General features: G+C 53.7%; 1 protein-coding gene across 1 annotated transcript in view; it reads left to right on the forward strand.

The window, feature by feature from the left end:
- The window catches only part of SDK2 (sidekick cell adhesion molecule 2), a 243119-nt gene extending 232783 nt beyond the window's left edge, over window positions 1–10336 (forward strand). The window contains 2 exon segments of the mRNA XM_039859879.1: window positions 6345–6624; window positions 6627–10336. Of these exon segments, the coding sequence (XP_039715813.1) occupies window positions 6345–6624; window positions 6627–6697 (351 nt within the window). The 3' untranslated portion in view covers window positions 6698–10336.
- Window positions 10337–24453: the final 14117 nt, after the last annotated feature.

Consider the following 24453-nt stretch of genomic DNA (forward strand, 5'->3'; position numbering starts at 1 on the left):
CGGAGGCTGGAGGGGGGAAGGACAGGGGAAGGAGGGACTGGGGCTCCCCAGGGAGCACGGGGTGGGGGTGGGGACTGCGCCTCCAGAGCTGCTGGAGAAGGGGGTTCCAGGCTGGGGAGACACAAAGCCTGAGGTTTAAAGAGCCCACAGCTTGTTTGATAGGACTTCTAAATAAAAGTACAGCTGCGTTCCAACTTCATTTTCAAAGTAAGAGCCCACGTTTGGTAGCAGAATTCCAAACTTAGCACGTAAGAAAATCTCAATGGAGAAGAAATCCCACGCCTCTGCTCACCGCCCGCTGTTCGGGTCTCTGTGCCATCCCGGCCGCCCCTTTAAGCTCATTGCAATGGACTCGAGCCTATGTGAAAAAGTAGGGAATATACAGGACAGATTAGGTGTTATATTGTGAATACTGAGCGCCGAATCATAAGAGCGAACATTTACGGAGCCCAAAGTAGCAGCCGGGAATGACTACAGGCTGCGTGAGAATGGCGCCACCTAACCCTCAGAGGTCAGGGATTGTCGCTGTTTTCAGGTAAAGACAAGGAGAAGAGGGTGTCAGGGAGCCCCCAGCACAAGGCCAGGCTCCATCTCTAGTCCCTCTGCATACCTACTATGCACCGGGCACAGCTGGGCCCTGCATGCCGCTGGGGAGGGGTAAGGATGGGTTTGCCCTCCTCGAAACCTAGTTCATTCAGTCGACGAATGAACGTCTAGCCTAAGGAAAAGTCATCTAAGAATTTATTTGAGCCAAACTGACCTCCATTGCCAGGAAGCCAAATCTCAACAGATTGAGAAAATGCTCCGGAGAAGTTTGGCAGCTTCTTTTGTACATTAGAATCAAAGGAGGAGACGTAAGGGGATTATTGATTGCAGGAAACTCATCGATCATAGGTGAGGAGGAGGCGAGAGAAAGCAAAGCAGGAAAATCTCTGGGATTGGATAAAAAGTAAAACAGAGAGACATAGACTTCTTTTACGTTGGTGGGTGCGGGAAAGGCGACGTTGACAGCACTTAGAGACGGAATGTGGGCCATGGGATAAGTGTGGCCTCATGCCAGGTCTGGATTCGAAGATCACTCTGTTTCAAAGGTCCGTCATCTTAGATGCACAAAGACAATAGACGATTTCAAAGTTAGACTTCAGGGAAGCCACAGGCCTCGGACGTGACTACCCGCCATGACCCACTCTTAGTTGGGAATTTTTATGTTCAGACCACCCAGTGTGGTTGTTTTGGTCTTGGGGTTTGTGGGCCCCACCAGGCGGGCCTCCCCAGAGCTTGTCAGGTTTAGTACGTGGCCCCTTTTTCATCCACAATTCCTCCCTTGGTGCATTTATTTAATGGCTGTTTGTTCCATACCCACTAAACAGGGCCAGTTTACATGTGGCGGCTTTAGGAGCGAGCCGGACAGGCTCTTACGAACTGTACATTATGCTGTGCTACAGTCAGTCTATTAGAAAAGACCACATGTGTATAAACAATCACATTTTCATTTCTCATTAAAGCATTATCACCACAGTAACTAACCTCGGGAGGAAAGTGGCAAACAAAAGGCTTCCTGTTCCCTGTGGTACAGTGGCAGATAAAGTACTCTGAGACATCCTGGGGGACGGCCATATCCTCCTGGAGGCTCCTGGAAGGCTGCCTGGAGGAGGTGGCATTTCATCTGGGCCTGGAAGTAGGAAGAAGGGAGCAGTTCGGGTTTGCGTTTGCCTGGAGTAGCGGTCGTGTTGTCATCGCTTTCCCTCTGCTGTGGTTCCCGTCTTTTACCAATGCTTGCCCCTGGCCCATGAGCTTGGACCACGAGTCTAATAGGTTCAGGGAGGCCCATCTCCTGCTTCTCCTTAGCTTGACCTCCGCAGGCCCAGGAAGTCCAAGCTGTGTAAGCTCACAGCCCAGGCAGGGCAGAGAGAGCCTGGGGAGGAGGAGGCGGAGCTGCTTGTTGGACACCTGCCATGTGCCAAGCATGCTTCATACATGCTCATCGAACCTCTAACTGCCCCTCTGTGCAAGTGGGAGGATCCCCACTGAACAGGTGGGGAAACCGAGGCTCAGAGCGTTCAAGCAGCAAGTCCTTGATCACAGAGCTCAGATGTGTAGGCCGTGGGGATTTAGAGCCAGGTCCTGCGGGCTCTGGGGCGTGTCTGCTCCAGCCTGACCTCGCCCAGCTGCCCAGCACAGAGCGGAGGTTGAGACGGGGAGGCCTGTGCTGACCCTGAACCCATTCCATGCCCCAGCGACCTCAGGGAGACCCCCTGACCACAGGCATCTCTGACAGCTGAGGGCAGGCACACATTGCCTGTCACTTGACCTATAAGGACATAGGTAGCATGTGTGTCTGAGCTGAACTTTTTGAAAAAACATTAGCTGGAGATTTCCAACTATTTTAGTACAAGCTGTCCAAAGCTCAATAGAATTGTGCCTCAAGGGGGGACATTCCCCTACCCCACCTGGAACGTCCAGGTGGCTGCAGCCCCTGCAGGAGAGGCCCGGCTCACTCACGGGTGAGGACTAGACTGGGTACGGGGAGTGCCTGGGACCACAGCTGTGGGAGCGGCTTCTGCTTTCAGATGGGGTGACCGTCATCTGAGACAACACATTCCTGTGTGACTGTGAGATTCACCAGGATGAGGGCACCCTGCCTGGCCCCAGGTCTCAATACTGGTCCCCAAGACTGTCTGGTACCATCTGCATGGCCTGCTGAGCCCGATGCAGAAATTCCCGCTTCGAGAAAGGAGCAGAGAAGCAAAGGCTTCCCTTCGCTCCCTCTCTTTTGTTCCCATCTTTTCTCGGGGTCCTCCCTCCCGCCGGCCCCCTCCCAGCTCCCATTACCAGGCCTGGAGTCTGCGCTCCGCCTCCCCAGACCCCGGTAATTGCTGATTGAGTGGCTTTGAGGAGCTGTGAAGAGGCCCGGGAGCTGAAGCAGCCGCCTGACCGCCTGGCGGGGCTGCCCGTGAAAGGCCGCCTTTGTGCTGGCTGGTTACTGGGAAGCTGCATTCAATTACCGAGGGCTGAGGGCCCAGCGAGAGTTGAAAGCGGGAATGGGAGCCCCCCTTCCCCCCCTTGCTCGCTTTCTTCTCTTCTCACCCCACCCCCACCCAGAAAAGAAACAGATGTTCATGGAGAAGGAGGCGGGAGAGCAGTCGCTGATGCAGAGACCCCCCTCCTTCAGCTTGGGGGGAGGGGGCAGACCAAACGCTACCCCCTGCCCCTCCTGCAGTCTGGCTTCATCGGCTCCCAGCTCTTCTTTCTCTCCCTTTGTCACCTGCATCAGGAATGCTGCCCCACGGAGTGTCTGGCACACAGTAGGTGCTCAACAGATGGCAGCTGGTGAGACTCAGATGTCTGGATGAATGGGCTTTGAGATTTGTGCCTCCATGAGGAGGGCGGGAGAGGCCCCTACCCCACCCCACCGTCAGGGAGATGATGGGGGGCGGGGGAGCTGCCCGAGCACGAGTCAGCCTCCCCGCCCCCTGGCCCCTTGTGCGTCGTCCTCCTCCTGGGGAGCTCCGAGGCCCCCTGCCACCCAAGCCCACCCTCTCTCTCTCCCTGACAGCACCCTTCAGGGCGTTTGCTCACATGAGCTCACGTCACCCAGTGAACTGCAGGGACCGACCTGTCTTACAGACAAGGATGCTGACACCGAAAGAGGACACACGATGGGTCCAAACTGACCTAGGGACAGAATCAGAATGCCACCAAGCCACCGTCACCCCCGACCCCAGACACTCGCTCACTCTGGGACGGGCGCCCAGCGATTTGGGGGTTCCTCCCGGAGGCTGGCCAAAGTTCTAGAACCTCTCCCAGAGAGACCTAACCTGTAGGGAAAGCTGTAGGGCACCCTGCTCTTGCCCCCACCCCCACACTCACAGACCCTCACCACCCCTGGACCAGAGGGACCCCCAGCCTCCAGCCTCGCTGGCACCACCACTGCCTGCTCAGCTTTCTCCGGCCTGGGGCCAGCCTCGCCCCAACCCCAGGCACCAGCCCTCCGCCCCCCTCCCTGCTCTTGGCATATGGAGCCCTCCGGTCTCTGCGGCCCCTTTGTTCCCTCCTGGGCCAGCAGCTGGGCAGTAGGCAAAGAAAGGGGCTTGTATTGTGCTGCACCGCCTCCTGCAGAGAAGGTGCGACCATTGTCCTGTGAAGCAGGGAGAAAATTGAGGTCCTGGGTGTGTCTGCTGGGGGTGGTGAGGAGGGTGGCAGGCCCCTGTGGGGAAGGGAGGGGCCAGAGGACGGAAATTAGCTGACGGACTAGGAGGTATTGATCCCCATGAGAGGGGAGAAAGGGTCTCCTTCCTGTCTAGTCACCTCTAAGCAGGAGTGTAGATCAGAGCATGCATGTGGGGCGGGGCTTTGGAAAAATCAGGCAGATGTTAGTTCAAGCCCCGCTCATCAAAATCACTTCCTTGGGCAAAACTCATGTAACGATAGTGGCTACAGCACAGAGGTTTGAAAATTCAACAAGCTCTGTGGTTGGTATCATTATATTTCTGTACATTGTAGCTATTTCTCTTGAGGGTCTAGTTGCCTGAAGGACTTCGAGTTCCTGAGAAGAAGTAAGCGTTACATCTCCCAAGTACGCGTTACATCTCCCATAGCTCAGACCCTTCAGGGCAAGGGCAAGGTCAGCTCTTCAGTGTCTTTACCTGAAAGCCGCCGATCATCCTCGACTCGTCTGTTTTGGGCTCACTGGGTTTCCTTGCCACTGGTTTTCTGCAAAGTGTATTCTGCTTAGGCCGCTGGAATTAATGTGCTGCCTCCCTGCACACACGTTAGCTGGGTGATGCAGCGACTCGAGCGTGGTCTTCTGAGCTGTATTTTGTGGCGCATGTACTGTTCACTAAAATCAGAGTGCCTCTCTTCCAGAGAGTTCTAAGGGCGTTCCCATCTGCTTCTTCTTAGTTCTCAAAACGCTGCAGGGAGCTAGGGGTGGGGGAGGGGGCGCACGATATTTTTAGCTCTACAATTGAGATCCCAATGCTATTTTATTTTACAGCCCAGATTGACTCTTGTCTCGTGCCGATTTCCCCCAATAGGCAGATGACACATGTTCCAAAGACACCAAGAATAATGAGATATGTTTCTTTTTATAAGCTTCAGGACAGTCATCACGTGAAAATTCAACTTTTGTTGATATTTTTCTTATGCGTATTGTGTAAATGTTGCCTTTATTTTGGATCACACATGGGTGAGCACCAGCATTCATTAAGTGCCAGGAGCCTCTAGAGAGCTTATAATCTGGCCCTGGATTTGTCCCCAGTCACGTAGGAAGTCAGAGGCCTGGACCAAGATTAGAACTCTGTAAATCATGCGTGAACCTTTATTTTGAAATGCAGGTTTTGTTATTATTCAGGTATGGTGAGGCCAATGTAGGAGATGACCACTACTGAAAATGTAGTTTGTTAACGGTTCCCCCCAAAGAGAGGACACGCTGTGCTACGCAGAACCACACAGGGAAGCCCCAGGGTCAGCCCCAGGGTCAGCCAGGAGGCAGAGGGAGCAGGAAGGAGACCTGGACAGGAGCCCTTGGGGACCCCACGAGAAAGTCAAAGCCAGGGCAGCAGGCTTAGGCTGGCGGGAATAAACTCCGGGGCTCCCGTGGTTCGGTTCCGGGCCCTGGGGTGGTCAGGGGCAGGGGATGGTGAGTCTGTGTGTGAGAACCCACTAGAGGGGTGGAGTGTGGGCTCTGGGCGTGAAAGCCTGCTCACCGTCTCTGGGAACTGACCGGCCCTGTCAGCAAGGCCCCGGATGTCAAAACTTCAGAAATACTCAAAATAAAAAGGCGTGATGTATTCAACCTCGAAAACATGCTGCTAAGTGGAACAAGCCAGACACCGAAGTCACTTGTTGGGTGATCCTATTTGTAGGAATTAGCCAGAATAGGTAGAACCAGAACCATAGGGGCGAGGCAGGTGGTGGTCGCCGGGAAAGGGTAGGGAGGCAGGCTGGGGAGGGAGGAACGGGGAGTTTTGCTTAATGGGTACAGCATTTTGCTTTGGGGGGACAAAATTGCTTTGGAATCAGAGAGAGGTGATGGCTGCATGACATTATGAATGTACTAAATGCCGCTGGATTGAACCCTTTAAAACGCTGACCTTTAGGTGATGTGAATGTCGCCTCGATTTTTAGATAAAGAGATTAGAGCTCAGGCCCTCCGATCCACGGGCTCAGTGCCGTGACCTGCTCTGAAGGACGCACAAGGCAGAGGGAAGAGGTCACAGCGTCCGGGGCTGGGAAGAGGCGGAGCAGACATTCGCACCAGAGTGCTCGCTCTGCGTCCCCCAGCCCTGAGCACGCTGGCCTGTCCCCATGGAGCCGCTGACCGCCCGGTTCTCTGTTCCCAGGGAAGCGACAGCGAGTACGAGGTGGACCTGAGCCACCAGAAGGCCCACTCTTTCGTCAACCACTACATCAGCGACCCCACCTACTACAACTCCTGGCGGAGGCAGCAGAAGGGCATCTCGCGGGCCCAGGCGAACAGCTACCCGGAGAGCGACTCGGGGGAGCCGGACCGCGCCGCCATCGTCAACAGCGGCGGCGCCCCGCAGGGCAGCCTCTTTCGGCCCAAGGCCAGCCGGACCCCAACGCCCCAAAACCCCCCGAACCCCCCGAGCCAGCAGAGCACCTCACCGCCCCAGCAGCGGCCCTCACCCCTGGCTCCCGGGCCCCTATAGCAGGATTTTCGTCATTCGTTTGACGTCCGAAGAGGAAAAAGAAAGAAAAATGGCCCTGAGCTCCCCCTCCGCCCCTCCCGCGCGCCTGCCAGAAAACCAAAACGCCAAGAGACCGAGTCACCTGTTCACCTCCTGAGTTTGTTTTTCCAGAGATTCCAGGGCCAGCAAGGCCGCCGTGAGAAGGAGGGGACACGTGTGGCCGGAGGGGACACGTTGGGCAGCTTCGCGATCGATCGTGGGGCTTGCGGCTCCTTCGATGCCTGGACAGCATTGGGGGGCAGCTACAGTGGACATGAGTGGGCTGGGAGAGAAGGCTCAGGGCTGGAGGGCTGGAGGGCTGGAGGCGGGGGTGGCCGAAGGGAGAAGAAGCTTCTGGAAATCTAGCCGGCTGCCCGCTTCCAGCGCGTGCTGGAGCCCCAGGCCGCAGCTGGCAGATGCTGCGTGAGGGAGGGCATCCCTGGGGGTGAAACTCACCTCCTCCCTCTCCACCCAGCCACGGCCACGTGCGTCCCTGTGCCCGGGAGGCATCGATGCCCCCCTCCCTGGCTCAACTCCCCCATCAGGCATTCGGTTTATTTAGAAAAAGGAAAACCACGAACAGGTGAGAATTTGCCTAGCTAGCTCCTTGTTCCTAACACATGACTTTCTTGTGAATCCAAGGAAGAGGGTCCCCAGGGGTGCGGGAGAGTCCCCCCTGCCACCGAGCCCAGCCACCCCTTTCCTTGAATTCACTTTCCTGAGCACAGATGAGAGAAGAAGTTGGGGGGCAGAGTGGAGGCACGCGTCGTCCATCACCGGGGTGATGGGAACGTAAGACCAGAAGTCAGGAATGTGAGAAGGTAGCACCTGCCCCCTCCTCAAAGGGAGACGAAAAGGAGCTACGCGGGCAGGGAAATCCAGCTTGCCTGGGGCTGGGGAGCTAGGATCAGGCCAAGGACGGCCATGGCAGACACGCCGCTCTCCCTGGACAGACACCTTCCCTCTGTGACACACAAACATGCACACGCATCCATGCGCTTGCAAGGAAAAGGGGCTAGGGGTCCTCTCCAAGGAAATGCCTTGTGTCCCCCTCACTCTCACCCCACAGCTCTCTGTGTGTAAGGCGCCCGTCCTCCTAAGGGCCGCAGAAGCCCCAGGTGGCCAAGGCCCCAGTCGAGGGCTGGGGCTGTCAGAGTTTGCCCGGTCTGCTCAGCATCAGGTTTACAAAGTCAAGACCATCCCAGCCCCACAGCGATGACTTCCAGGCTCGGCTCGGCCTAGCCGGGGCCTGGACTGAGGAGGGGCCGGTGCAAATTGGACGCGGTTCCTGAAATGCATAGCCAGGCCAGCCAGGAGGAGCAGGTCAGATGGGCCCAGGGGACAAGCATAGCCAATGGGAGGTCTAAGTAGTTACACATACGCGGTCTGCTCCAAGGAACATTCTTTAAAAAGCCACTCAGCTGTCCTGGAGCGCCCCATCAGTTCAACATCCAGAGGCGGGGTTAGGGGGCAGCCTTTCTCTCTAATTCCCTGGGTGCCCCCACAGTTGGGGAGGTTCGCCTGCCCCTGGAGAGGAGATACCCTGGCTGGCCACGTTCAGTTCAGCATGGGGCTCCTCAGTGTGCAGGGCTCACTAGTGTGCCCGGGGGAGGCCGTGCCCTGCTTTGGAGGATGAGCAGAATAGTAAGGGGAAGTCTGAGTAGCAGATGTGGGAAGCAAGCCAAGAGAAGAGAGGGCCTGTATTCCTCCCGCCTGGGAGGCAAGAGGGGCCAGGGGCCTGCGGGAAGGGCACGCCCAGCCCTGGCTCCTCCCCACGCACTAGGACCCCCTGGAGACGTATGGGGGGTGGGGGGAGCTGGGAAGTGGCTCAGCAGACAAGCTGACCCAGCTCTGGGGTCCGGGGCTTCTCCATGAAGGGAGTCGTGGGACGCACAGTCTTTTCCGCGAAGGAGGACACGGGCCCGAGGGTCTCCGCCAGCCACATCTCGTGTCTCCATAGCAGCACATCTGCGGCTGCCCGCGTGATCACACGGCTACGTTCTCTTTCCGCTCATCTTCTCTTTCTTTTTTTAAACAGTTGTGTGTTTAACCATTTAAGGAAGTTCCCAGTTTGCATTCGGGAGTTATTCTAGCCCAGCCCAGAGGGGTTGCTGTGAGGGAAGCAGAGATGAGTAAAAACCTGTGTGTGTGTCTATTGCACATGAGGCCACATTTCCTTCGCGTTTCATGAATCACCTGGTGCACGAAAGCCGTTCGCCCCACTCCCCGGCCCCGCCTCTCCCCACACCCTCACTCACCCATGCTGACATACGTGCACAGCGGGATGGTGCCCCGGGCTTACACACGTGCACACGCACAATTGCACAGAACACAAGTCGCGCGTGTGTCAGCCAAGAGGCCCTCGCAGCTCCCTCCGATGGCTTGTCCCTCCTCCGTGAGGCACAGGCAGCCCAAGTGGCTCCCATTTGGGGCGCGGCAGGGACCTGCTATCTGAGGGGACAAGGACACTGTGCAAAACCAGCACTCTTAGAGGAGCCCATGACAGCAGGCTGAGCCCAAGGTAAAAGTTCACGCTTAGTCCCTACCCACCCACCTGAAATGCTGCCTCCGCTACCCCAGCCACGCTTGGAAGCCCAGGTCTCCGGATTTCTGAGAGGACATCCTTTTTGCCTTTGTTTACATATCTGCTGGGGCAGTGGAGGCTCCCAACCCCCACCCAGACTCCTGGCTGCCCAGGGGTGGTGTGGTAGGCACTGCCCACGGGTCACAGGGAGCCAACCTGACCTGTGGTTTTCTGGGCCGCCGATGCCAGGGCCCTGTCCATGTGACTCCACCTGAAGCAGGGTCACACCAGGACACTGGCTACCTGGCACCTTTGGCTTTGCCTGGCCCTGACCTCGGGAGATCTGGGCCTGGCCCCGGCAGCCCACACTTGTCCCTCCCTTGGCCGTGCCTCCGCCCGCCCCAGCGCTGCCCCTAGACCGCCAAGATGAACCAAAAAGCTGCTCTGAGCTCCAGAAGCACCTTCCTCCCGGGGCTCCAGGGAGTTTGCAAACCGAGGCTGCCTGCTCTCCCCTCCCACACCTGACACTGCCGTGGTCCAGAGGAAACAGGACACCTCGCCTGCCCCACGGAGCACAATGCCTCGAGGCCTTCTGTCTGCCCACACCTCCCCGGGCAGTGCTTTCAAAGGTGCCAGAGCCGCCCCACAGCCCATGCTGGGCAGGGGCTTCCCTCACCTTCCCATGGTGCCCACCTGAAGATGCCCGCACTGGCGGAGGGACTGGGGGGGGAGGGGGAGGGGCACGGTCTGAGCAGCAGCCGCTGGCTCCCTACTGCGCCAGCCTGATCCTGCCCAGTGCAACTCTGACCACCACCCTGAGCACAGCTGCCCTCCTGGGACCACCCCCTCTCCATCAGATTCTGTAAGAATAACCAAAAGCATTTTAACACGTTGCTTTTCTTTACTCATATAGACTCCAAAAAACAAAAACCCACACAAATCTTTATTTTTTTGGTTTAAAAGATATAATGAAAAATTATGGGGAGAGTATTCATTATGGCAGGTGTCTATCTGTGAGAAAAAAATATATATATCTATATGTCGTATAGCTTGTTAGCAGGTTTATTTTTTAAATGAAAAGTAAGGAAGAAATTGATTTGAAATATATACCACAAGAAGTCCCATGTCCTGTCAAACTTGTCAGTATTTTATAAATAAACTTTTTTTTTTTTTTTGGAGTTCTGAAGCAACATTTATTCTCCTCCCTGGAAGGTAACCGAGGACCCCTACCCCCTGTCATGTTCGGCAATCTGCTCCCCAATACCCAGTTTTAGCCACACTGTGCTCAAGGGTCCAATTTATTTGCTTCCTTAATTCATGGGCAAGGGGGCAACTGTGCCTTCGAGTGAAATGGACTATTTTATTTTACACTTTTAGGATACGAGCTTCAGATTATGCCAAATGAGAGACAAAATGGTAATGATTAGTCATAGTAATAGCAATAGCTGATGTGTGTATGGCATCTGTCCTGCGCTGCGCACTGTTTACACCGATTAACTCATAGAATCCCTGTGACGACCCACTAGGAGAGAAGCTGGGTCACGGGGAGTTTATGCGTCTTGCCCTTAAGAATCAGAAAAGCCAGTTTGATTCTCGAAAGATGTCCATCCTACCTCTCTGATACGTTTAAGGCGAGTTCTTTGCCCATTTTCATTTTAATTTCTACAAAGCCAGCACCTCAGGCCCTGAGGATCTTGATGCAGGAAGACCCACTGTGGTGTTTGGTTAACCTAGTTACCCACCCAGGTGTCAAGTTAAGGCTTGAATCCCTGAATTTATGAGTATGCGGTATTACCTTATACCACATTTACATCACACAAATTAAGTCAGATGGATTCAAATAAGAGAGAGCAAAGGAAAAATGAGTGTAATAGTCCATGTAATGCAGCTCAATGAGAACATTTATTTTAGATGGTCTCCGTTATTGTATAAGGTACATCAGGCATTTATTCATATAGACACTGCTCTGTGTAATCAAAACGTCGTTAAAGCAGAAAGTTTTAAATATGTCTATGTATGTACATTACACGCTCTATTTTTACTTACAACTCACAAATGTAAATTCATTCAGCAATCTGTTACTGTTGGCCCACAGCATTTTTCTTTTTCCGAGAATGGGCTCGACATACAGGGTTCTCTATTAGCTTTCGTATATAAACCTCGTCTCTAACGCATCATCAGTGAATTCCAGTTTCTACCTTTGCAAAGTAAAGCAAAAATGTATAGAAAGTATGAATTGAAGTGGACTTGCCAGCTTTGCATGTAAGGAGCTTGGAAGTTGCCATTTCGTCCTAACAACAAGTAAAAAGCGGAACACACCGAAAAACCAACGACTTTTTTCGGGCTCGTCAGAGAAATCACTGGGCAGACTGCTGCCCCCAAAATTGGAGAGAGAGGCGAATCTGGAGCATCTCGATGTACCAGTGTGGAAATTATGGATCGCTATAAAAGCGGAGTCCCAGACTTGCTTATTTTTCCATAATAGTTTACAGTTCTTGTCCCTGACTAATTCAGAGCACTTTTTTATTTTTTTTTTTGCAACTTACGCCTTTTCCAAACAGAGCATTCAATGTAATTTTCGAAGAAATAACGATTCTCCTTTCGCATTCCTATCTTAGCCACTTACATCATATTTAATGAAAGTATGTGATTACTATAAAAAGTGCGACTGTCATAAACAAGTTTGGGAACAGTGATAAATGACTCTTTGTAAATATCCAACTCGATTCTGCAGGCGTGGAAGTGTAGGGGACTCTTAGTCTTCAGCATGCAGGGACTGCTCATGGTTTGCAGATAGAACATAGAGAATCTTTTAATATGGCTAGTTGGTTAAGAGGAGGTCAGATAAGAGCGTCTCCTGTTTATGTTATAATACAAACCGTGCATTCTGTACTTTATGGCCGATTTTCAAGGCGCATAAGGGATTTTCAAAGGTAATTTTGACGACACGACACGTAATCTTTACCTTACACATAATTTGGAACCCACCCCCCACACGAGATGCAACTCAACTCCAATTGATTTGAGAGGGTTTGGTTAAAGTATTGGGACCTGGAAGTCGGTCTAGAACTGGGGTCAGAAGGGGGGGTTCTGGTTCTGGCATGGTAACTTGCAAACTAAGTAATCCAGCACCAATCAGATTGATGGAAAGATCCAACAGAAATAATGGGGTTTGAGAGGAAGGGGCTTTGACCACCAAACCTAGAAGACATCAAGGAGACTGCTCAGAACTAGGTGGAGGTTCTTTTCCTAAAGCTTTCGGAGTTACCAAGTGGAAAAAGCACTTTGGGTTGGCGAGGCTAACCAAAAGAGATCATGGAGTTGGCAGACCTGTGTCCCCACAAATTCCAGCTTGAACTTGAACTTGAGTTGAACCTCTACCAGCCTCCACTGCCTCATCTGCGGAATGGGTGCAATGTCCATCTGCCTTTTTCAACATCAAATTCATGGAACAAAAGGGTAGGGAAATAACCTGTCAGAGGTGACCTCTTGAGGGGTTCTCTCACGACCTCTGTCACCTCCATCTTCGTTTCTCTGTCCTGCACATGGAAGGGCAGGTCCAGAACCATCAGACCTGCTTTTTTTTTTTTTTTTTCGGTTTCCCAATCTCGATAGCAAAGCCCTTTGGCAATGAAGCTTGGCTGGAGTCAACAGATAGAGAAAGCCACCGCTGGTTTTCTGTCAGACGTCCTAGCTTCCGGCAGAGAGGAGGCAGCTGGTCTGGACTTTATGGAGGAGGTTCTGTCACTGTGCAGTGTAAGGGAGAGAAATGAGCCCTGGGTGGATCTGAGCGGTCAGTCAGGGTCCAGGCTGGTCAGGGCAACCGGCTCCATCAGACTCAACATGAACTGTCCCCGCCTCCTGCCGCAAGGCTCCGGGCACGTGGCGCAACTCTTCTCGAATGCCGGCCCTGAGGGGCTCTGAGGAAATCCAGGAGACCTTACCACTCCCCACTGGGGGGTTGTTTGGGCTGCTCTGAAGCTAAGCAGTACCTAGGGGACAGAAATGGAAATAACTAAACAGTGTTCAGTTCACTTTCCTCCCAATGCTGGCTGTCCAAGCCAACCAAACCACCGTGTTTGGGGCTTATTACTACTTAGCCAGAGCTTAGCCGGGGTGGGGTTACCCCAGGAGCCCAGGGGGTCAAAGCTGACCTGCCACCCCTGCTCCAGAGGACCTGGATGCCATGGCACCCTCGGCCATGATCCCTGGGCTCTGCCCTAAAGATTGTTACATGGACGTGAGCCCACTCCAGTACCGGCATGGCTCTGAACTGGCCCTCACTACACACGAAGCTTGGGTAGGTAAAGCTGCAGGGCGGTAGGGGGCTGGGCTGGCTGCACCCACCGCTCTGCTCCAACTGCCTGTGGCGGTATGGTCTCAAAGGGTTTGAAATCTGCTCAGTAGCTTTCTGTGGGGCCCAGATACAGTGGCTGATGACTAGGGTCCCCACAGGTGGCACCTATTATCCTAGTGTAATTATTAATAATGCTACATTTCACTTTGGTCCGTATATCATCTGGCCCCCTACTGAGGGCCCCGGGCCTGCCATGTTGAAGGGCTCAGAGAACGAGAGGGACCACCTCCTGGACACAGGCTGTGATTTGGGACTGGGAGCTGACATGAAAAAAAACAGCAAGTCAGGTTTCTTCCAGCTTTGGGTCTCCTCCTCGGCTCCAGCCAGGATGGGATGCTGCGACCCCAAATCCAGAGAGAAGCCCACCCCTCCTATTGCTCTCTTGGACCCTATGTCCTGCCACTGGAGAGTCTGTGCTGTCCTCAGGCCAGTTCTGCCTACCGAGGGCTCCGGGACACACACCAATGCCCAGAGGACACTGCTCAGCTTAGACTCTGCTGAAGGAGGGGCCTTGTTAATAGAGTTGCTAAGAGACCAAAAGCCATCTTCCTTCTAGAGGACCTCTCCATCCCCATCTCCACTCCCAGTCCCCGAGACTGATTGTTTGTGACATCTGGTAGAAACTTGGGGGAAACCCACGCTGCTCCTAGTCTTCAGGAATCTCATCGGTCAGCAGAGCTGATACAGCAGAAAACATGGGCCTTGCATGGAAGACACCTGGGTCCAGGTAGGGCTGCGGGACAAAATGCAAACCAAACTTCGCACGGGACGTATTTATCCTAAAACATTATTTGTTATCCGAAATCCAAATCGCACAGGGCATCCTCTCTTCTTATTTGCTAAATCAGCCACCTGACTCAGAGATGGGGACCCCTGCAAAGCTTTCAGAACCTCAGTTTCCTGCTCGGCAAAATGGGGGTGCTGAAAACCGCTCTGCGTCGCTCGCCGAAGAGCGTGTGGGTGTTAGGAGAGCGATTATGTGTGAACATAATTCGTAAGTCATACAACACTCCACACATGCAAGGGATTATCGCCATCGCTCACGGATAAAGTGACACTTCTCTGGAGTCATCCAACAGCTTTTGGCTCTGGGCACGATTTGGCTCCGTCAGTGCCGACTTCCATTCCTTACGAGTCGAGCTCTGCCTGCCTTGGGACTCTTCCGAGCTGGAAATCATCTCAAAAGAAAACTTCTGAATCTTAGAGATTTGGGCTTTTTGAGCAGAAGAACAAAACCGGCCTCTCGGAGTACATCGATCACGCTGGAAGGCAGCAGGACCCTCCGCTTAGGAGTGTCTGAGGAGCGTTTCACGGAGGCCACACCCACGCATGGCGGGGTCAGGAACAGCTGGGTGCCGTTGCCATCACCAGGTCTGATGAGGCAGATGGAGGAGGCTGGACAGAGACAGGGATCCCCACGGCGCAGGTCGGCAGCAGAAGAATCACCATCTCCCAGCCCGGACCTGGCCTCCTTGTGCTCCCGAGTGTCTTCGGCCCCCGCGTGTCTTCTGCTGTTGTTTTTTCCATGGAAAGTTCCACTCTTTCCACCCAAGGCAGATGACAAGCACGTCTCTCCCTCTCTTTTCTCATGGAATTAGACCCAAAGAGGCTCGCTGCGAGCTTTTGTCCGAATAGGTGGGATTATCTGGTGTATTAGAGAATTTAAAAGGTCCTTGACTTTCTGTGGCCTCTGCAACCTCCTGAGTCAGCTAGAGCTGCAGGAAAACAATGACCTGTGCCGGCCGGCTCTGTGCTAAAGGCCTGTTCAATGCAGCTTGGTTAATCCCCGCGACAGACCCACGAGGCAGGAATTCCACGCCCTCCCCGTTGAACAGATAAGGACACCTGACGGGGAGAGGTGACGGGACCTGCCAGACAAGTGTCAGAGCCAGGACTGGACCCCAGGCCCAGCTGGCTTCACTATGCCCCGTCTCGTGACCACCATGCAGCCTTCGCCCAGGGTTCAGACAGCGATGGACCTGAGCCCTTGGGAGGCCTGGAGAAACATTGTTTTAAGGCAGTGATGTCTGGCCGGTTCTGCACACCTGTGCAAACGTTCTTCCTAAATGGCCAGGTAGTAAATCACACAGGCTTTTCCGGCTCCTTAGTCTCTGAGCAGCATTCTGCTCTAGCGAGGGGGCCCCTGAAGATGGTACGTAAATGAACGCGCCTGGCTGTGTCCCAATCAAGTTTTATTTATAGATGCTGAAATGAGAATTTCATATAACTTTCACCTGTAACAAAATATCATACTAGGTTTGTCCTTTTTCTGAATAATTTAAAAACGTACAAGTCTTCTTAGCTCAGGGGTTACTCAACAGCAAGCAGAGTTCGCTGACCCCGAGTCTAGAGTAGCTTCCGGTCAAGTCCATATTTGCTGGGATCTCTGTAGGGTTCTGGTGTGACCCCCCAGATCAGGTAGTCGAGGGTACTGAATCGTGTCCCCCTAAAATTTACATTCATCTGGAACCTTAGAACGTGACTTTATTTGGTAGAAGGGTCATTGCAGATGTGATTAGCTAACAGCGAAGTCATACAATCTTAGAGTGGGCCCCACGTCCGACGACGGGTATCCTTACGAGAAGAGGGGGGGACACAGAGACACACGAGGGAAGAAGGCCATGCGAAGACGGAGGCAGAGACTGGAGGGCCGCGGCTACGAGCCAAGGAACGCCGAGGATTGCCGAAGCCCCAGAAACTGGGAGAGGCAGGAAGGACCCTCTCCTAGAGCCTTCGGACTCTCTGCAAGGCCCTGCCCACACCTCGATTTGGAACTGCCAGCCTCCAAAAGTATGACAGAACAAATGTTTGTCGGTTTCAGCCACCCAGTTTACTGGGATTTGTTTTGGCAGCCCTGGGGAATGAGTAATTCGCTCTGCCTGGAGCTCCCATGTGCATCTTTCATCTCTGGGAGTTCAAGTTCAATAGACTCGCAGAGGCTGGCGCGATGCCAGGGCCAGGCCCCTCCCGATCTCCTGTCTTCTCCCGCAGCAGTCTTAGATTTCTATAGAAAAGTGCCAGCCAGCTCTGAATTAAATCGACAACTATGGGATGCCTGTTTTCCTGTTTCTCCCCGATCTCCCCTCTTCTTAAATTGTTTCCACCTCTCGCTAGGAGCCAAACAACAGTCCTCCCCTGAGGTCAGGAAAAACCCTCACCCACCACCAATCTGCAAAATAATAATCACAGATGGTGACCAGAACTCCAGGGGGCCTCTCTCCCTCTGTGGCCACTGGCTGGGTGAGCACGGGGTGGGGGGGCGGAGAGCAGCTGGGGGGCAGAAGGGGTGCAGCCAGCCTGCGTGTGGGTGGAGGCAGGACCTGCCTGCATTCTGGGCCTGGCACCATGCCTGGTACGTGGGGAGCCCAGGCAGGCTTCTCTCGGGGTGCCTAGGACTGCACGCCTTCCGAGGCAAGGCTCCACATCCCCCAACTTCTACTAGGACCCAAAAGCACAAAGACACTAGATGGAGGACACCCAAACACCTCCAAGGACTCCTGTACCTATAAACAACAGCTCACACTCAGCCAGACGCTTTCCCAGTCTGCATAAATTAATTCATTCAATCTTACAAAGGCAGGAGCAGAAACAAAGAGAGGCCACAGGAACCTGCCCGATGTGAGATGGGACAGGGCCAGGGTCTCTAGTGACACCCCCAATGTCTGGGGACCAGCCAAAACACCATATGCCCCAGCGTGAAGGGGGCAGGGTGCTCCTCGGGGCGGAGGGGCCTGCTCTTACTCCGATGAGAGACCCAGAACTAGGACCCTTCCCTGAGACAATCATGGCTCTAGTTCAAGGCTCCGGAGATGAGATCCTGGCATTGTTTACTTGAGAGGCATGTGATGTAAGGGCCAGGATCAAGGAAGATCTGGGAAGGCTCTAGAAGACTCGGATGGATGAGAATGGCAGGAAGTCAGGGCAGCCACCTCAGAAGTGACCCCCATATCATTTCTTGGAAGGAGATCCTTGGGGGCGGAGCAGGGGAGGACCGGTGGGGCCCACGAGGGTGGCTCTGACCACATCTGTTTGCAGTTTTCCGGCTCACCTCCCCACCCCGCCCCCGCCCTGCCCTCTGTAATCAGCCAGCTGCCTGTGCTTGTCCAGCCTCGGCCTCCTGCCTGGACCAGTCCGGCAGACGCGAGGGCTGTGAATTAGAGGCTGGCTCATTTCTGTCGGCTCCTGGGATGAGGGTGGAGCTGTTCCAGTCAAGATGCCATGACTTTGCCTCAGGGGGGTTCCTGGGGTTCTGTCCTAGGGAGCTTCCTCCGCACGGCCTGGACCCGGGGACACCCTCAGACCCCAGGAACAGGCAGCAAGGACATCTAGGAGAGAAGCAGGTGAGTGTTGAGGAAAATCCCAGCTAAGCACAGTGACTAGATGGCAAGTGACACTGGACCCCAGAAGAGGGGGGATGTGGGAAGCGGGTCACCTAAACCCGCCAGCCTCCTAAAAGGAGCGCCCCCCTGACTGCTGCATGGGGTAGGGACAAGTGAGCCCTAGGCGGCCAGGTTCTTCTGATTCTTCAGGACCCCAAATTATATAAATCCTCCGATGCTTAAATATTAGCGACTAACAAATATATTTTTAAGCATTGTTGTGGCAGATTGCATCTTTCAGAAATGGTTGCAACAGTATCTCCTATTTCAGGAGCTCTTCTTATAATGTAACTCTGACACTTCTCCCATTCAAAGGGGCAGTCGATGTCCCCTCCCCCCGCATCTGGTGGGAGGGGCCTGTGACCACCGCAAAAGTGATGCTATGTGACTTTCAAGGCTAGATCATTGTTATGGGTTGACTTGTGCACCCCCCGCAAAAAAAGATGTTGAAGTCCTAACCCCAAGTACCTGTAATGTGATCTTATTTAAAAATAAGGTCTTTACAGATGATCAAGTTAAAACGAGGTCATTTGGGTAGGTCCTAATCCAATATGATTGGTGTCCTTATAAAAAGGGGAGATTTGGACATAGAGACAGATACGCAGAGGAAAGACGGCGTGCAGACACAGAGAGGAGGCCATGTGAAGACAGAGGATTAGATCGTTGCATCTATAGGTCGAGAAAAGCCTGAGGCCACCAGAACCTGAGAGAGAGGGATGGGAAAGCTTCTCCAGCAAAGCCCTCGGGAGGAACCAATCCTGCCAGTATCTTGATTTTGGTGACAGAACAACTTTGTTAAGTCACCCGGTTTGTGGTACTTAGGAAACTAATATAGTCACAAAAATTCATAAAGCTTCTGCCTAGTTCTCTTGGACACTTGTTCTTGGCGCTTGGCTACCATCCTGTGAGAAGCCTAAACTATGCCGCACGGAGATGCCATACACAGGTGCCCTGACTGACAGCCCAGCTGAGATTCCACCTGACAGCTAGCATTAACCACCAGACACGTGAATGAAGGTGATCCAGGTGATTCTAGCCTCCAGTCATTGAGTCACACCCCCAACCCCCACCCCAACTTCAAGTCTCCCCAGCTGAGACCCCTTAACACCATGGAGCAGAAACAAGCCATTATTTTTGTGCTCTAATCCAAACTCCTGAGACCCATAGAATCCAGAAGCATGATCAAAGGGCTGTTTGGGAAGGGTTTTGTTTCATAGTAACTGTGTATGCCAAACCGAATAGACGATCAGGCTGCACCCCACCCACAGGCCAGCTGCTTGCTTTTGGATAAGACCAGCAAGGCGGCCTGTGGGCTCTGCAGGTCTCTAAAGCTGCCCAACCTGGAGCCACGCCTTCTCCACTCTCCGAGATGGGGGGAGGCAGTGGTGGGATGAAGAGTGGGAAGGAGGCAGGAGGAGATGAGCTCAGGTGCAAAGACAAGATGACCCAGGAGACGGGCTGTGCACAAGTCATTCTCAGCTAGCAGGGATCCCATCTTAAGAGCCCAGGTACCAAAGGATGCTGTTCGCCAGGGCAGGTAGAGGAGGGAGCTCTGCAAAGCAGCTTATGAGGCCTGCAGCGCCACTTGTGCTGGGACTCACTGGGCTTTTTGGAGATCAAACGAGCAAATACATGTCAAACCCTTAAAAGGGTGCCTGGTGTCTTACTGAAACTGAGCGATACTGAGAGCTTACTATAGTTATGATTAGGGTTGGGATTTTCAGACAGAAGCCTTAGGGTTTCCCCCGGAAGCGCCCCAAGAACTGGATGGAGGGAGGTAAAGCAGGGGCTCTGGGATCTTCACCCCACTTCAAAGCAGGATCACCTTGATCTGTTTTGTGTCTCGTACAATTCACTTGGTGGGGCAGAGGGAAGGACTCCCTTGCTTACAAAAATAAAATGTTTGAAGACCACACGAATCTTCAAACAAGTACTGGTCCAGGGTTAGGGGTACTCACATCTTGTCCCAGGTTCGGCTGTGTGACCTTGAACAAGTCACTTTACCTCTCTGGATTTTATTTTCTGTCTATAAAGTAAGTGGCCTAGGTGATTGTTAACAGTAGCCCAGCTCTTTGTTCAAAAGAAGGGGGAACATTCTCTTCTGCAAATTTCCATGTAATTAATTTATTATAGATTCAATTACAAGACCCATAAGCCTCCTTGCCCAGCCTCTCTTCTGGTGGCCTTGGACGAGCAAAGTTTTGCTTTGCGGGAGGACTCCCTAGATTCCACTCAGCCCAGACTTTACTTGCTGCTCAGAATCTGCTCTGATCTGGGCCTGGGGCCTGGGCCCAGGGCAATCGGCTGCCTGAAACTGACTCTGCATTGCTAGCTGACCTAACATGTCTTTTGCCTTCAACTACAACTGCTTTCTGGAGAGCGACTGGCTTGTGGAGCTGGCAGAGGGCTTGGGGAGAGGAGAAAGCTAGTGTCCTGCGGCATCAAGCCATCAAGCTGGGGAAGTGTAAATTAGCCTTGACACTGGGCTCAGAGAGTTACTGTTATGACTCGAAGGCTTCGCAGGAGCAGAGGAAGGACACACAGACACACACGCGCATACACACACATACACACACACATGCACGCACACACATGCGTGCACACACATGCGTGCACACACAGAACGACACTTAGGAAGCTGAAAACTCTGGAGAAGAAAAAACAAACTCTGTAGCCACCGGGATGAATGTTGACAATGACACCCAGCCCACCAACACGTCTTCTTCATCGTCCCCCAGTGAGAAGGGACACAGAGAGGCCCTCCTCCATTCTCACCCCATCTGTGCAGCCATTGACTCAAGACACAACCCCACTGGCTGGAAAGCAGGAGCGGATTGGTCTAGTCAGGGGACAAGACAGATGTCTGTCAAAGTCCTTTCAGAGGGGATTTCCTCTGTGTGCCCTGAGGACTAGGAAAGCACAGGGGAGCGCCGGGGTCAGGCAGAAGTTCTCAAACATTGGATATTTGACCAAGATGTCTGGGATTTCGGGGGCTCAGTGCAAAGGGAGGGGAGGCCGTGGAAATACCCTGACAAAAGGCGCAGACATGAGAACCTGCTGATTTGAGGCCACTGTTTCTTTAAGCGCTTGGACCATCTGGGCTGATGTGTCACATCACATTGGGACGGAGAGGATGCTGAGTGATGCCTTCGGATACAGTCATCCTCCTCTTCACCCCTGGGCCATGCGCTGAGTTCCAGGAAGGGATTTAATTGGGGTCTTTGGTGTGGATGTGGGCTTGGGGAGGCGGGGTGACGAAAACAGAGGGGGACATCGCTGGGGCCTTCTAGGACATGCCTCGAAGCGGGTGCGTCGGTTCTCTTTGAAATGATGGAGAACCTTCTTGGGCAGATAGGACTCTGTCCGCTTGGTGCTCCATCTCCCATCTCCCCTAGCGACCTTCCCTTGCCCGCCATGGTCAGCATGCTGGCGAGAGCACTCACGCTTCAGCGAGAACCTGCTTCCTCTCCCGCTGTCTCGTGGCTTTGAGGCTAGAACTGGGCTCTGAAGCTTACCTCTTAGTAGTGTCAAGTGTGGGATCTGGACTCAGCTGTGTAACCGTGGGCAACTTATTCAGCCTTTTCTCTTTTTATTCTGAAAAATGGGAATAAGGATAGCAACTACTTGAAATGCGGAATTCCTAACCCACAGTAAAGTGTTCGGCAAATGACGGTGACCTTGCTTTTTCTCAGTGCTCCTTATTTAGGCCACATGTGCCTCGAGCCAGGCTCTCGGGAGAAGAGAAGCCTTTTCTGAACACAAACAGAAGCTCTCTCCTTCCCCTCTGTCCATTTTCTTCCCATCTCTCTGGAGGCCCAGGACGACGCTGTCTGGCTAGCTCAGGCCGCCCTCCCACGGGACTGGGTCTCCGCCCACCCCTCCCCGGAAAGAATGACAGAAAGTTCTGGTAAGCCCCCGGAGCCTGACAGATTCCTTTATCGGAAGTCCAGGACTGCCTCTCACAGATAATGAGGGTGATTTTTTCTGTTAGCTCAATTCTGGGAAACACTGATGGGCGCGAGTCCGCTCTATGCCTCTCTCACAAAGGAACCTCTTCCAGAAGGTCACCCTCGGGCCCTTAATTTGAGACAGGCTGGTGTCCATGTGGGAAGCCGTCGGTGTGGCCCCAGCTCTACGCTGAGATCTGACCTGCGTTATCCCCCGTGTCCCCACTTACGCATGAGGAAACCGAGCCCCATGGAGCTCGAGTGGCTTCTCTCAAGTCATACAGTGACATTGGGCTTCCAGCCCAGGATCATCGGCCCCCTGTGTTCCTAATCTAGACCTTCAGGCTCTTGGAACACCAGGAGGAGGCCTCTGCTGGGGGCAATGAGGAATTCCTAACCCACGTGGCCTTTTGCTTGTCCCGGGGTCACTGGCGGATGAAGCGCTGGGCTTCAGAAATCTGGGGACCGCAAGGAACATCCCTTTCAGGGGCCCTGCTCCCGAGACTCGCTGTCTTTAGCAGAGATCTCTGCTGTTTTTTGGAAGACCCCAGAGCTCCTGTGGCATCTTTCTTTGCTCATCCTTTTCTCCCTCCCAGATAAACAAGATATTTACTATCATCTCCCGGCTTCTGTATGTCCCAGCTCAGTGGTCAGAGGTCAAGGACAGCATGTTAATAACATAACAACGTACGGTAACAGACAGGACTCCTAGGTGAGGTGTGAGGGACCTGTGCCATCTGTCCTTTCCCTGGCAGAGAGACGGAGGGAGCCACCACACTACCCAGAAGCCGAAAACTTGACTTAGCAACAGCAGAAGAGTAACTGGGGTCCCTTACGCTGGGACCGTCCCTTGACAGTTCACAAAGCAAGGTGCCAGTCCTTGTTCCCGTCTGCCCCCTGGTAACCTCCTGTGGTCCAGCTCTTACCCTGCCCTCCTTACAGACAGGACTGAAAGAGGAAAGTGAACTCTCCAAGGTCACGCAACCCAGATGTTCTGACCCACGTCTGGACCCATTTCCAGTAAACTCCGTGGCCTCTGCTCTGCCACCGTTCCTTGACCCACATCGTCACCTTCTTGAGGCCTAGCTCCACCCTACGCTGCCTCCTGCCCCCAGTGAGGCTCCAGCTTGGGGAGCAGCATCTTCCCCACCCCCTAACCCTCGTCAGGGGTCCTCTGAGACACAGCACCTCACTGAGCCCCTGAAGCTGGGAGCTGCAGTCCTGGGCGGATGTGTGACCCCGTGCATGGCCCAGCGAGCTCAATGAGGAGGCTGCTAAACAGAAATCAGTTTGCATCCAGGGTTGTAAGCAGGAGGAGGGAGGGCCGTGGGGCTCTGGACGCTGCTGATTCATTCATCTAGCCAATGTGCTGTGTGTCGGGACACCACCCTGTCCCCAGGGAGCCCGTGGGGTGACATTCTGTTTTACTCCCTAGGTGCACTGGCTGCCCCAGAGCCCAGACTGTGTTAACTGCCTCAAGAGAGGGTTAACGGCCTGGAACCTGGGCCTTTCCCCACAGTGGTGGGGGCCCTGCCTTGAGCCCCAGGTCTGGTAACCTGGGGCTTTTCCCAGGCCGCTCAGCAGAGATGGCCCAGCCTGTGAAAGGGCTCCAGGTGGTTCCCAAGAAAAGGGAACCAAGGAGTGAGAGAGCCCCTGCCCAGTGGGGTGACAGTGAATAGCCCAGGGCACCTAGGGCCTCAGGTCACCATGGTTCTGCCCCATATCATGTTGACATCAGGCCCTGGTGACACCCTGAGGTGTCCATCCAGGACCATCTCCATTAACCCCAGTCGGAGAAAAAGTTGAGGTGTGCAGAACTCAGGATGGAGATGGAAGTCACGGAGCATTCGTGTGGGAAGGGGCCTTGGAGACCAGCTCATTCCGGAAAATGAAGTGACCTGCCAGAGTTGTACCTCACGGCAAGCACCAGACCAGAGTGAATGGGGCCTCCAACTTCTCTCATAAAGAAATGGGATTTCCCAACTTAACAGATCCTTTAAGCCTGGGGCAAAATAACATGAGCTATAATGCCCGGCATCCAATGCTTAACAAACACTGGGAGGTGTGAATTTGGGGTGGGTGGGTGCATGTGGGGGGCAGGGATCAGGCCCACGCAGCTGTAAGGATCCTGTGTGCCGGCCCCAGCACCTGGGACAGGCAGAGACACTACCCAGGTCTAATGGCTTATAGCAACGGTCCCCAACTTTTTAGCACCAGAGACCGGAGCTCCTATGAGAATCTGATGCCTGATGATCTGAGGTGGAGCTGAGGCGGTGATGCTGGCGCTGGGGAGCGGCTGCAAATGCAGATGCAGCTTCGCATGCTGGCCGCGCTCACCTCCTGCTGTGCGGTCGGGGGTGGGGTGGGGGGGAAGGGGTCCTAACAAGGCCGTGGACCCCCTGGCTTATAGGACAAGTTACACCAAAGGAGCAGTTAAGATCTGAAATCCTCTCCAAGGATTAGGGGCTTAGAGCTTGCCGGAAATTTCAAGGTAGGTATTGAAGCTTCATATTTTTGTTGTGTTTTGTTTTACTTTCCTCTGGTTTTCTGTAGA

This window comes from Pteropus medius, unplaced genomic scaffold (assembly GCF_902729225.1).
Source record: "Pteropus medius unplaced genomic scaffold, Ma_sr-lr_union100, whole genome shotgun sequence".
Lineage (NCBI taxonomy): Eukaryota > Metazoa > Chordata > Mammalia > Chiroptera > Pteropodidae > Pteropus > Pteropus medius.